Source organism: Nelusetta ayraudi, unplaced genomic scaffold, assembly GCF_046127955.1.
Source record: "Nelusetta ayraudi isolate G7.1 ecotype Tasmania unplaced genomic scaffold, CSIRO-AGI_Nayr_v1 ptg000048l, whole genome shotgun sequence".
Taxonomy (NCBI): Eukaryota; Metazoa; Chordata; class Actinopteri; order Tetraodontiformes; family Monacanthidae; genus Nelusetta; species Nelusetta ayraudi.
Window position 1 is genome coordinate 4,292,501 of NW_027466098.1, and position 15,000 is coordinate 4,307,500.

Genomic DNA, 15,000 nt, shown 5'->3' on the forward strand with positions numbered 1-15,000 from the left:
TGGTTACAATTTTATGGCTAATATGGGTATTTTTCTCTGACCTGAGTGACCCTTGTCAAGTAGAACACAAATTGCCAGTTTATGCTTCAGTTTTTATACCTAAATTGTTCCATCCAAGTCAAAATCCAGTGAACCAAAAGATTTTATTGGTCACTACATACAATGTCACAAAAACAAATGGCCAACATAAAAATGTGGCTATAATGGCTAAAATATTTAGTGAAGACCAGTCTCTCATCAATAATAAAGAAAAAGTGAGGGTTGTTAGGGTTGAGTTTTAACGGATGGAGAACTATTCATGTACCAATGTCTGGAACACGAGTTGAAGGTCTTCCCCAAGTGTGTCTGTGTTTATCGGAATAGATGTTTTTTTAGTTTTGATCTCCCATCGTCCTCACATTTTAATCTGAGTGTCATTCAGTTTAAACCACACATCTCAGTGTTCATTGCCACCTTTGGAAATTGTCCCAAATTGATTCAAATTTGTTGTTGCTGTAAGCCGTTGCTGAAGCATGCACTCTAAGGTTGTTGTTGTCGGGACCCTGCAATTTTTTTTTTTAATTTTCGTTTTTGTCCTTTTGAAAGGTAGGGTTTTGCAGTGGATTTTGCATTCAAAAAGTAGCTTCTCCAAATACGCTGAGCTGTCAGGGCTGTTAACGTTGCATTTTTCTAAACGAGCGAGCGAACCAGAATGCACTCAAAGTGCAGCACCAGTAAACACTGGCTGGTGAGTGTGCATCATCCTTTAGTGCAGTTATGCTTTTTTTTTGCCATATTTGTAATTCAGTGTGATTAGCGTGTGTTACCACCACCACTTCTACGACTGCTACTGCTACTCAGAAAAAGCTAGAGATATTCCGCTGCACCAGTGAACTTATTCAAAATTTTGAATGCACATCTCCAACAGTTTTGCATTTACACAATCCTCTTCATCATTCACATTTTGGAACACCATGCGACCGAGTCGACGCCTCACAAAAAGTTATTGAGACATTGGAGTTTTTTGTGGCGGTTACATTGTTCTCACTGAGATAAAGAAATTACCATTGATGCTTATGTTTGAATGCCCAACTCCCATCACCGTAGCTTGAACTTTTTACATTTTCTGTAAAGAACCAGTGTGTAATATTTGGCTTGATATATGATTTTTATATCAGCGAAAACTTAATAAGCTGCACTTAAATACATTAATAAAAGTGTGTATTTGCAGTACAATTAAAAGTAATTTGTTTATACATATTTTTATATATATATATATATATATATATATGTATATATATATATGTATATATATATATATGTATATATATATACGCATATAAAAGGGCTGTCAGTCGATCAAAATTTCTAATCGCATAGCGTCCTGAGTTAACTCACGATTAATCGCAAATTAATGCTTGCTTTGTGTACACCAGGTATTATGGTAACTGCTCACTGCTTCGCACAATGGCAGAGGAAGAGGGAGAAGACTGTCTCTGTACTAGATTTCAGATTAATGTTTCTGAAAAATTCTGAGTTTTCACTCCATGATTCCACTGCATGCTGCTATTACATCATCCCAGGATGCTCCACAATAAGTTTCATAAAATTCTGATTTAGCATTTCAAAATAAAGTTCATCCAAAAATTGCCATTTTATTGTTTTACTGTACTGGATTTCAGATTAATATTTCTGAAAGATTCTTAGTTTTCACTCCATGATTCCACCGCAGGCTGGTAGTACATCATCTCAGGATGCTCCACCATAATTTTCAGACATATCTGATGTAGCATTTCAAAATAAAGATCATCCAAAAATTGCTATTTTATTGTACTGTACTGGATTTTTGATTAATTATTAATTATCAATTAACTTTATTTTGAAATGCTACATCAGAGATGTCTGAAAATTATTGTGGAGCATCCTGAGATGATGTACTACCAGCCTGCGGTGGAATCATGGAGTGAAAACACTACATCAGAATTTACTGAAATTGGATGGGAGGGCTTTCTTGTGTAGTGTACTACAAGGCAGACATGGAAGAATTAACTTCCTTGCTTATAGCCAGCAATAAGCAAGTGTCTGCTAGCTTGAACGCTTTTGCCGAACTATTGGCTGGCTTGACCGCAGTTTCCGCAGCCGGTGTGGACCCCGCCTGAACAGGGCTGCGGCTGCCGCGCGACCTTCGCGGTGTTTCCACCCCCGGTGTGAACCAGGCGTTAATTGCGCGTTAAAAATTTGTGCTTTTAAAAGGAGTTTGAATTAACGTTATTAACGCGTATATGTATATATGTATTCACGAGGGCTGGGCAAGTTAACGCGTTATTATCTCGTTAACTTATTTATTTATAAACGCGTGTAGCCACAACGCTATTTAATGACAGTCACCTGTGCGCTTCGGATGGCTTGGTGTGGTGGGGTGAGCGTCGCAGGTCATTGTGATAAAGAATAAAGTAAATAAAAAAGAACCTCAAAGCAAGACTGGATTTATTTTTGCATGCGCGTCAACAATTACTCCTTCGTTTAGCCCACAGCGGCTTATTTATTTATCGATCGCCGGTTAGCTGCAATACATGCTTTTATTTTGTAAAAGTGTGTTGATGGCTTCTGCGGAACCCGAAAAGAAAAGACTTTGCTCATATGGTAGAACATTAAAATAAAAGTGCACTATGCACTTCTTTTGCGTGTACATTGTGATTAATCAGGGAAATCATGCGATTAATTGCGATTAAAATTTTTAATCCTTGCCCAGCCCTGGTATTCACATATGTAAAGGTCAATCACACAATTAACCTTTAAATTTCCCCCCGGAAATCGAATATCCCAAACTTAGGGAGTGTAGGGTGGTATTTTCCAAATATGAACTTGTTTTTTCCTCACTCTGACGATACCAAGAGGTTCCTAATCTCAAGCAGGCGGATATAAATTTGGCCGGGCCTTTATAAGTATTTTCTCAGCACCAAACCAACCAAGCTTTCGACTCCATTTTTCCTACTGTCATGCCCCTGAGGACCTTTTTCTCTCCTCTCTCCTAACTCCTCCCTCCTCCCGTCAGTGTTCAAAGTTCTCCGGAAGACAAGTGAAGGTTGGCTGCCGAGAAACGGAGGAAGTAGAGGGACCTGGTGAGATTGAGAGACTGCGCCTCACCACAAGGGGATAGACAAATAGAAAAGAGCCACCGGCTGCTTTGAAGCCATGCAGCCTTCTCTATCCTTCCTCTGTTTGTTTAGCATTCATGGAGTCATTGGGAGCCGAGTAGCGCAGGGGGGATTCCTCTACTACCCAACCAGCACTCAGCCTCATTAAATAGTTGCGCAAAGACAGAACCTCCGCCCCGCTGCCTGCCACCCTTCTTCTCACTGGGGACATGTGGGCTCAGGCAGACACCGCTCTGAGTGTGCTGGTCGACATGTGAGACAGAGCCATTGAAAATGTAGATTGGCAGATTGGTTTGGTTTTTATTGGAATCCAATTTTTGGCATAGAAGGCAATTTATATGTCTCTCAGCATCCTGGTCGTGAGCCTTATTAGCCTAGCATAGCCAGTAATTCACTCATTTGTTCAGCGAAAGATGACTTGCTTTGCATTTGGTGGTGTGTTTCCAGGCACAGATTGAAAAACTGAAGCCGGTTCGCCAGCAGCTGTGTGCCCTATTTGGGGCAAAATATCTGCAATTTTCTTCCCCTCATTGGTTCCAAGTCTTCTAAATTGCATCACAGGGTAAAGTCCCTAGGGAATAGCTCCAGACGAACTCTCGGGTTTTAAATAGTCTTATCAGTTTTGGTGCCTCATTCTGGTTTTCACTGTATCTTGAGTTTTGTGTACAGATGCACACAGAGATATGTGTTGGTCGACTTGTATAGGTGATAAATATTGGAATTCCAGAATTGTACTGTAGCAGGCGACTGTGATATTTTCTTTACAACATAATCTGCAACAGCAAAAAATGAAGAATGAGTTTGCCGTAGCTTATTCTAGCTTTATCGCTAATAAATGCTGACATCGTGTTGCAGCTGTGGCTTATCTCCTGAGCGGAGGGATGAGATGGGGACAGACGCGTCCTGACCCTTGACTGGTATCATGGTTTGGCTGAGGACAAAGGGTTGCTGTTTGGTGCAGTGTATCATCACTGGGATGTTACTCAAGTCCATGACAATATATGACTGAGAGATACTCCAAAAAAAATGTTTTTCTGTATTACAATATAATACTTATACTAATGTATATTATAAATCGTGTTGTTTACTGTATTTTGTCACTCACGGCTATGTTTGTGTTTGACAGATCCAGGACATGGCCATCCGCTGCATCCAGAAGAACATAAAGAAGAATCGTGGCGTCAAAGGCTGGCCATGGTGGAAGCTGATGACCACCGTCAGGCCGCTTATCCAAGTCCAACTCACTGAGGAGCAGATTCGTGGAAAGGACGTAAGTACACAGACACACACAGACACACACGCACAAACAGACACACACATGGATGAAGTAAATTTAATTTTTGGATCAACTCATATAAACTGAACTTCATATAAAAGTCTCCATTTTCACATTTGTTTTTCATAGTGAGAATCTCACAATTTGGTATTATGAGCTAAATGTTGCCTTTATACTCAATGGAAAAATAGTCACACACAAAAATATAGGGAAGATTTCTTGTGATTTCTTGTGACAATTTCCTGAGGGCCCAGTATTTTCGTCAACAAACCTGATCTAAATATATCGCAACAGTCAGACAACATTGAAGTGGTAACGCCAAGCCAAGCGCCTAATTATTCAAAAAAAAAGTTTCCACTCAGTTGTGGGTGTAATTATTTAATAGACTGATTAATTCAGCCCATCTGCTGGATCCTAACAGCTGTGTCTTTCTCCATTCCCTGTCTTTCTCTCTCTCAGGAAGAGATCCAGCAGCTGAAGCAGAAGCTGGAGAAGGTGGAGAAAGAGAGGAATGAGCTGAGACTCAACAGTGATCGCCTTGAGAGCCGGGTAACCACACAGACGTTGCTAGTGTCAACTATTTAGCTTTTTAGATATAGTGTACTGAAGCAGCAATTTATTTATTTGTTATTTCATTGCAACTTGTGCAATGACAATAAATTCATACAACAATTCAGCATCTGTGCTTTGGATCTCAGATCTGAGATCTCTGAAATTCAAGAAAAAGTCAGAATTTCTGGAAAAGTAAAAAAAAAAAAAGTAAAGCAAAAGAATCTATGAAACTGGGAGATTAAGCCTTAAGCCTAAACCCCCCCTTTCTCAAAGACCTTATATTTTGGCCAATGTTTAATGTTGTCCCTGCTTATCTACTGTCAGCTTTGCTGTCTTTGTGATTCGGCGCGTTGGGCTTTTTTTGTGTGTGTGTTTGCATCAGATCACGGAATTGTCTTCAGAACTGGCAGACGAGCGCAACACTGGTGAGTCGGCGACCCAGCTGCTGGAGACTGAAACTTCAGAGAGACTGCGCCTGGAGAAGGACACAAAGGACCTCCAGGTAAACTGCGTTGACGGCACCACATCTGTTAGATATTAAGACAGGGTTGTTGTTTTGTTTTTGTTTTTTCACTTAAAAACTCGACAGTCGGATATTGAGTCTTTGCAACACAGACCAGATTTACACCTCCTACGTGTTTTATCTGCTCCTGCTCTGCACGGTGTATAAAGTTTGGTCCTGATTCTCCATTCAGCCGAGTTAAAATCTTTAGCGGTGGTAAATTGCAATTAGGTTGCAGTTTATAACCCAGTTATCCTATTAGCGTAAAGGTAATTAAGTCATTTTACCACACAGCCAGAAACGCTAGCTTCACAATGAATTACAATAAGGCACCTTGTAAAAATGCAGTTTAATGGATTCTTTTTTATCTATGCATTTACTATTAACTCCATTGGCTCGCACACATCATATATAAAATTAAACTTTGTCAATTTAAAGACGTGTGCAATATTTGTTGATCTGACAAGTAACTCACTACGTCCTCCATGGACCTTGGCGTTATGTGCATGTTCAGACACAGCATCATTTATTTTAATTTCTGTCGACCATTCAGAGTAGGGCTGCAACTAACGACTATTTTAATAGTCGACTAGTCACCGACTTACATTTTTCTTAAATTTAGCATGAGGCTGCTTTAATTATGTGGCAAATGATAATAAACACATGAAAGATGGGTACTTAAATAAAAAAAAATTCTGCTGATTGGCTGGTTCATAAAAAAAAAAAGACCAATTGACAGGTACAGTGCTCAATCTGTAGTCATAAATCAATAAATAAGTTAAGGACTGTTGTCCCTTATCCTTTATAAAAATAAAAAAAAAGTATGTGTTTCACATAGTTTGAACTGCTTTGTTACCAATGAACATTAGAAATAATTGTTACATTGTATTGAAATCTTTTAATTGAAAATATTTTTACACGACAATCAATAAAGTGCAGGGTGGATAGCTTTTACAAAGGAGTTAAATAAGAAAAAAGCTGAAAAGAAAAAGCGATCCTGATCCCCAGCCAGTGCGCAGTTGTTGTGAATGGGTTGCGCAGTGGCATTGCCTGCACCGACGTAGATTAACGGCTAAGAGTGCATACTCTATGGAAACTAACGTGCGTTTGCATCGATAATAAAGTTACGTTCAAGACGGTTCAGAAATACGGGAAAAACCCCTAGCCAATACGTTCTGTTTGTGATGATGTCTCAGTCTGCTTGTTTGCTTAGAAGCTAATATTTTAGGAGGCGAGTCAAACTCCGACTCCGTTTTGATCAACTGTCCGACGCGCTTTCTAAAAGCTGAAATGTTTCCAAACTTTTGAAGTCTTGCACGCGTCGCTGCTGTCCGGCAAGTCGCCATATGTATACCCTACCGCTCAGTAGAGACGCTGTTGTACACGTGCGACTCTCGGAAAGAGATCGCAATGAAGTGAGATGGCTCACTCCACTGGAGAAAAAAATACACGTCTGGTGACAACTATTTTCATTATTGATTTTTGTCGGCAACGTGGACGAATCGTTGCAGTCCTAATTCAGAGCCGGTGCTTTACCACTAAACATTGATGATGTCCATGCCAAAGAAAATATGTGAGAATTCTTCTCTGCCAACGTAAATGTTCCAATGAGCCCGATGACATATATATTAGTTAGAGATGCTCTGCCCTTGAGGTTGATTAGTATTCCAAATGCATACTAGCTGTAATGCATATTAGCTCATTATTGTCATATAGAGAATAATTCTAATTTTGCAGCCTTTTATTTCAAAAACTCTGTGACGATTCTCTGAATTCAAAGACGGACGATGACAGAGCTTCTCAACCAAAATCCTTATTTATTTAACTGGTGTGCTTCTGCGAAGGCAATATTTTACTCACACTAATTTTTTTCAGTGGATATGTGATTAGTTCAACTACAATAGTGGTTGCAAAAGTGTGTTGGACACCCATGCAACTTTACAAAAATTTTATCATGAATTATTTTTGGAAAGGTTGGGGGGGGGGTGCAGATTTTGTTTTGGCTATCTCGAGGTGTGGCCTTACCAGATGTATCGTTGCTAAATAAAACAAGTGTGCTCTGGATGTATGGCAAAGGGCATTATGGTGCTGGAACAGTGAAGAAGGGAACACGTGTGTTGTGGGTGACTGTAATTAAAAAGAAATTGTACTTGGAGGATTAAGAGTATATAGAGTGTACAATAAGTTGTCCCCCCCCCCCCCCTCACTGTGCCCATTTCGCTATAATTAAACTTACAAGAGGGAAGTCATTGGCAGCCAAGCTTGTAGCTAGTAAGCAGTCCAGGATCTGAAGACCACACAGACTGTGAAGTTAGTAAGTTTTTGACTCTGTAAAACACTGATAATAATCCTTTAATAATCTATGAATCAGTCAATACACATTTGTAAAAGCCCCCATCAAATAAGTTTGGTTTTTAAATTAATTTAAAAAAAATGGAATTGTGAAAATGTGACCTTATTTTGCAGAAATGTTTTTCTGTTCACGTTGTTGTTGTTGTTGTTGTATACTATTTCAGACAGAGTTGAAACTTTTTGTGTTCTTCAGCTCACTTTTCCTTTGAAAGGTCAGCACTGTTGAGATGATTTAGAATTGGTTAGTGGTGCTAAGTCCACATCGGTGCGAGAGAACAAGCTAATTTGTCTAGTTTAGTGCCCGAAGTGTCCTCAGATCAGTTGCACATCACAGAATACAGTCACCAGATTGCCGGCACATAATTACTGAACTGCTCACGGTTAAAACAAAGTAATTTAAACACAGTAAAGCAAAGCAAACTCCTAATTAAGCCTAAAATTAGTCTGTGGAAATGAAAAACAGTCTTGTAAAACAAGTAGTGTCCTTTCCTGCACAATCGTGAACAGTGACCGTTCATCTATTGTTCAGTTGTGTATTGCACGTCGTCCTCTCCCCTCTCATAACGTGGTCAATAGCTTCTGAGGTGTGTGTTGCTCTGCTGAGCATGCTGTGTGGCAGCAGGGAGACATTCTTTGTTCAGACCATCAAAAGGCTTGAAAAAAAATATGTATTTCACTTCCAGGTCAGCTTTTCCTGGAACATTTCCAAGTCTTGCTAGATTAAGATTTCCTCAAGTCTTCATTCTGTATTTTAGTTGAAGGAACTTAATCCGTGTTGTAAGAGGGAAGAGCATTAGTGCTGCAATGCAGGAGTCAGATTTATTGGAGTTTTCATAAGCATGCCAGTTGAAATCCTAAAACCGTTTAATTGAATAGCAAACAATAATGATATGGTGGACAGAAACTTAATCCGGTGCATGTTTTAGCAAAATGTTGGCACTTATTCTTCATATACATTACAGACAAAGTACTTTCATTAAATGGACTATACAGTATTTTGTCTCATTCTTTTACGTTATGCTTCCTTTTTCCATTTAAACTTTGTGTTTGAATATTGTGTTGGTTACAGTTCGAAGCTATTTCTTTTCTTGGGGATTAACACACGTGCATAGACAAAGTACAGGACAATGATGACATTACAACTATATCTCTATATAGCACCAGAATCAGTTTTGTGGCTTTCTATCACTGGGCATATAAGATCAACAGATAAAATGAATGATTTCAAAACCGCATTTCTGCTAATTTACGAGCATTTAAAATGTTCCTCTGATGGGGAAAAAAAAGTTCCCAGATGTAATTCGGTGGCATTTTGGTGAAAGAAAGTGATTTTTTTTCTTTTCTTCACTGGGCCACATTTTCTCTCTTGAGTGTGAAAATGCAGAAGGGATGTGTACGTTGTGCACACGATACTTTATGAACCAGGAAGTGACCCCACCAATTCTGCGCTGTTCTGCGTTAAAAATTCAGTGTTTTTTTTTTCTCCACGACTTGCATTGTTCGACGCAAGATTGAGTGTTCAGACTAATGCGTTTGGACATTCCTCAGATTAGCTACAGTAGGTCTGCTGTATAGGACATTCTGTCAATTGTTCTCTTGTTCAGAGCACTAGCACCAGAAGCACCAGAGCGTGCGCTCGTGCGAGCACACACACACACACACACACACACACACACAAACACATACGGTGAGGACTGTAATTGTGAAATCATATTGTCAGGCCATTTCTCCTCGGCTGCCCTCTCAACTGCTCCTTCAATCCATTTAGTTCAGACTTTGACATTTCTGTCATGATTTTTTTTCACCCCTCTATTTGTATTTGCGATGTGGGAACATTTTTTTTTTTTCCCCCGCCCTGTGACTGCACAGATGCGTCGAAGCTGATTACAAATTGCTCTCTTCCAGTGGTGTGAGATGAAGTTATTTTCTTTCTTTCCTGTGAGTGTGTGACGGAGGGTGACACACAAGGCTGCATGGTGGCTATTCCCATACATTGTATTCTATATAGCGTCTGTTATATATGGCTTATTAGTTAACAGCTCCCATACATCTCTGGCATTAATTAGGCCTTGACAAAAACTTGAATGCTGTTTGTAGCCCTAACACTACATTCATGCTTGATCCACCCTGGTTTTAGAAATCCACTAAAGGTTACAAATATTGAAAATAATGTATGTTTCTTAAGCCCCTTTCCCACTGGCCAAATAACGTAATGTGGTGCCGTTATCAATCGGCATTTGGTGGCAGTGGAGCAGGCTCACCGAGCCGTGCTGAAACGCGTCAAACAACCCGGCAAGGGACCCGGGTTGAAATCGGCTCCGATCAGCTGCAACAACATCACATCTTTTACTTGCCGCGCGGGATGACAATAGGCGTTGCGTGCGCTAAGTCATAGTATCGCGCCATCCGCGGCGTATATCACGTACTGATGCAAAGGTGTCCTCTGGCTTCTTAGACCAGACGCCGAAACGATCGCTAAACGCCGCGAGCCGGCCGCGGAGGTGTGTGTGTGTGTGTGTGTGTGTGTGTGTGTGTGTGTGTGTGTGTGTGTGTGTGTGTGTGTGTGTGTGTGTGTGTGTGTGTGTGTGTGTGTGTGTGTGTGTGTGTGTGTGTGTGTGTGGCTGAACTGGCCTCTAAGATGTTATCACACCCAAGTACCTAGTAAACCGATTTTGAACGACAGCCACAAGAAAAACCTGCAGTTATAGGCCTTTTCATGTTTAAAAATTGAAAAACTCCTTTTTCCCCGTCCAACCAACCGCCAGGCCAAGTTCGACAGCATGAAGAAGCAGATGGAGTCCATGGAGATGGAGGTGATGGAGGCTCGACTCATCAGGGCTTCAGAACTAAATGGAGAAATGGACGACGACGACACGGGTAAGTCAACCTTCTTTGCAAACTCACGCATTAATTAAAAAAAGAGAAGTAATTAACAGTCAACTGTGAATAAAGTTGCGTATCACTCAAAACATCTTTCTTGTGCAACTTAACCATGGAGCTTGTTGTGATGCCATTCTGTGCGTGTTTCCATTGGCTCGCTCGGTGTCAGCTTGGTACGGTACAGCTCAGTTAATAACCACTGGCCCCTACCAAGGGGTACCATTATGGTACCTGCTTTCGTGGGGTTCCAAGCATGCTGACCAGGGACCATCGTGGTGACGTAGTACAGGGCAGGGCACTGATTGGGTAAGAGTTTTGACGACAGCCGAGTCGGAGGAGTCATTGACAAAAACCAGGAACCACCATTTTTTAAATGCACCGCATGTGGCGTTCTACATTTTCACGTATTAAAAACTGAAATGCTTAACTGTACCACGGGTCAATGAAGAGCTGCAGACGTTTTTGTTCTCTGTGGCCGAAGAAAAAGTTCAAAGAAAGCCGGATGGACGGAGTGACACGCCTGGTTTCGGAGCCAGTGGCTGCAATACAGCCAGACAGTGTCGAGAGAAATTTTAAAAGAAAATGCTGAACAACTGCCGAGCAACTACCAAAGCACCAAGGACCACAGGACTACTGTTATATGGGCAAAAGCTTGACTTACTGCCCATGAATCTATGAATAAGTAGTGTATACTCACACTACAATACAAGTAATTTGGTTTTCCGACCATTAGAACGCTTCTCATAAACATAGATGCTCCTCGAGTGCCCCAAATCTGAAACGCACTGTCAGGCGGCCTCTCTTAAAAACAATTTGACCCACTGGACCTTTAAAGTCATGTTGCCTCACAAACAGTCATTGTCCAATTGCACAGCTATTGATTAGATCAATTCTCAGGATTCACAAACGTGTCTGGATCAGAATATTCTCTTTGAAGTCGCCAGATAGGCTCGAACAAAATCTTTTACTTGAACTGAGATTAAATCTCTACTGATGAGGGTTTTGCATCATGTTGTGGAGTCATTTTAAAAAGTGACCTCAGGAGTGAGTCCCTGCAGATATTTTGTGGCATCCTGATGTGAGAGGTGGGGAAGTCAACCTTAAATGTTCACCTCTGCTGAGCTGTAAAATTAGCCGGCTTTAATCAGCTGCCCTTTCATCCATGAGCTGGCACATGTTTACTTCAGTGCAGGAATATTAAAAGGAAGCGTTTTCTCCTTGAAACTACTCGCGTGATGTTTTTGGCCTCGGGTAGCGGGGTAGCGGGGTCATCGTTTCCGAAGATCGCCGCTGCCGTTGAGCTTTGAAATTTGTTGCGTTTGTATGGGGCTCTTTGTGTTCCACTCTATTCACTGGCGTAAATGGAGCCATTTTCTCCTCCTGATATGTCTAAAACTGACCAACTCAGGTCAAAACTGTCTAAATCAAGAAATACATTGGCTTCCTTTTTTCCCCCCGACAAAAAGCCTAAAACATTTTGGAGAAAAATCAGCTGACTTCTTCTAATCCAATGTGCAAACTTACATGTGTGTTTTTCCATTGAGAATTGAATAACTGACCCCCTGACAAAGCGTCAATAATCACAAATAAATTAAATTAAAATTGTAATTCTAGTAACAAAGGGAGCACCGAAGTTGCCGCCTCTCTGGATTTGGCTTCTCGAGACCTTGTTACAAACAGTCTGTCAGTGACAACAAAGTCATTTAGTGAAAAGCTGTTAGCAGAACTTTAATTAAGCCGGTGGGGAACAATCACCTGCAGTGGTTTTCACACCACCTTTTCTCTGTCTGAAATCAGTTCTGTGGTTTTGTTCTTGGCCGCCCTCCAGCCGTACATAGACAGGCATACTCCCACACTGAAGTTAATAATAGTAATTTTCTCCTGAAAAGCCCAGCGTGAGTTCCTCAGCGGAGGGAAAGAAACTGGGGACATGGCATTCGGTCGATGTTTTGACAAAAGCTAGAAGGGGGGAAAAAAAATGTGGTTTGAAGAAGAATGTTAGAAATGGACCAGTTTTTACAGACCAAAATAAAGACCCGAGTCTTTGTGCGACATTAGAGACTTGGTGAATGTGAAATTGATTAGTCTGACTCTCAGCATTCGTACTGTCTTGGTTGGAAGTGCGGATCGTGCGTTGGAGAAATGTTTCAGGTGAAAAGACGCTGCATCATAGATGTGTGACTTTAAGCGTATTAAGTAAAGTAGTGCATTAAGTAACGTAGATACAACAAATAATCACCACTATTCAGCAGTGTTATTTTCTAATTTAACCTATTTTGAGAGGATGGAGCTATGGGTTCATCGCTCAGAAATGACATGTCCCTGGTAAAGTGGACGAAAACAAAGCAAAACAGCACGGGAAAGACAAGAGAGATGGAACAGGCACACTAGCAACTGGACAGGAGACAGACACGGGGAAAAACAAAACAAAAACAAAAATAACACAGCACAGGTGCATCAACATGTGGAGAGACTGGCCAGAGGAGGAAATGACAGCAGAGTTTGTCAGCTATGATGCCCAGAGCCTAAATCTGGTCCTGCGTTTCGTGCATCGGTACTGAATTTCTATCGGAAATCCATCCTCTGTCATCAGCTACATCGTTCTCCCATGTTTAAACATCATGAAATGTTCCTCCTTCACCAGCAGCGGGTTGTTCAAAGCGGGTAGTTCAAATCCATCATTAAAACTGCTGCTAAAAAAACTACAACAAAGAAATGAGGAAGGGGAGAAATATTGCTACACAGGCTCTATGGACTCACCGAGTCGAGAAGATCTACACAGCGGAAAAGAAAACGCACAACATGAGACTGTGAAGCGCAGTTTGAACGAGATGGACAGTATATAGAACTAAACGGTGACAAAATACAAGACTTGACTATGGTTAGATTGTTTTGAAAGAGACTCCCATATGTTTGTGATTTTGCCATTTTTATGTCCTTTTCTTGTTTTTCTTTTCGTGTGTTTGCTTGTGTCAGTTAGGATGTTCCAACTGCATTAAAAATAAATCAGGAAAAAAAAAACCTCAAGTGAAAAAAACAACAACTATGTGAGCCACATGCGAGTGAACTGGTGAAAAATGCTCACTAAATGTTGTTTGGAGAACAGGCTAATTTGAAATGAATCATTGTGAATTATTGAATTTTTAGTCGCCGGCCTTGTTCTAAGTGGGATAATGTTAAGTGAGCCTGACGAGTGAATGGGATGAAATGGTTGCATTCCCAGGAAGGGGGTTATTTTTTTCCGGAATCACGGCCTCACTATACATGAGAGACGTGTCAGAAAATTCGTAAAAATTGCTCTCCACTTTCTGCCGGCCGAGTGTGGCGTCTCAGGGTGTAACGGGAACTTGGTTGCCGTGGCAGGGGGTGAGTGGAGGCTGAAGTACGAGCGGGCCATCAGGGAGATCGAGTTCACCAAGAAGAGGCTGCAGCAGGAGTTTGACGACAAGCTGGAGGTGGAGCAGCAGAACAAGCGGCAGCTGGAGAGGAAGGTGAGTGGTGAATCACGGAGAAGGGAGGACGGAGTGACCGAGTGACTGCACGGTGCACACAAACACTACTCGTAGTTTATTGCGATAGTTAAGGCGCTTGACGGAGCGGTTGTTCAGCAGGGAACTGCTGCTGCCTCAGGGCTCCAGTTTCATCAAATTTGGAAAGATTGTCACATAAAGGGCCTTGGTAGTGCTCACAATAATCAATAAATTGATTAATTGTACGTGTGTGTGTGTGTATATATACATACATACATACATGCATACATACGTATATATATATATATATATATATATATATATATATATCTCCACACATATATACATACATACATGCATACATATAATCGAGACTTGACCAGTGTTTTTCAACCTTTTTTTCTGTATCTTTTTTACGTTGAAAAATCCCATGGCACACCACCACGCGGTGACACTTAGGTCCTGACACTTCAAAATCTGCAACGCTTGTTGTTGTTGTTTTTGTTTGTGCAGATCAGTGAACTGCAGGAAGACAACGAGGAGTCCCAGCGAATCGTCCAGCAGCTAAAGAAGAAGACCCAGCGGCTGACGGCTGAGCTGCAGGACACAAAGCTCCACCTGGAGGGACAGCAGAGCCGCAACCACGACCTGGAGAAGAAGCAGAGGAAGTCAGTGCACAACAGTCTTCTGCACACACACACACACACACACACACACACACACACACACACACACACACACACACACACACACACAGACGTCATTCCTTTGGGACTATTCCCTCATTTTTCTGGGCTACCTGTATTATAGTTTTGCCGGATGAATCTTCAG

General features: G+C 41.2%; 1 protein-coding gene across 21 annotated transcripts in view; it reads left to right on the forward strand.

The window, feature by feature from the left end:
* The window catches only part of myo18ab (myosin XVIIIA b), a 119,747-nt gene that overhangs the window by 73,060 nt on the left and 31,687 nt on the right, over positions 1-15,000 (forward strand). For all 21 annotated transcript variants that reach the window (XM_076035808.1, XM_076035810.1, XM_076035796.1 and 18 more), the window contains 6 exons: positions 4,264-4,407; positions 4,873-4,962; positions 5,348-5,467; positions 10,585-10,696; positions 14,063-14,190; positions 14,683-14,837. In XM_076035808.1, coding sequence (XP_075891923.1) covers positions 4,264-4,407; positions 4,873-4,962; positions 5,348-5,467; positions 10,585-10,696; positions 14,063-14,190; positions 14,683-14,837 — 749 coding nt within the window. The remainder of the gene's footprint in view (positions 1-4,263; positions 4,408-4,872; positions 4,963-5,347; positions 5,468-10,584; positions 10,697-14,062; positions 14,191-14,682; positions 14,838-15,000) is intronic.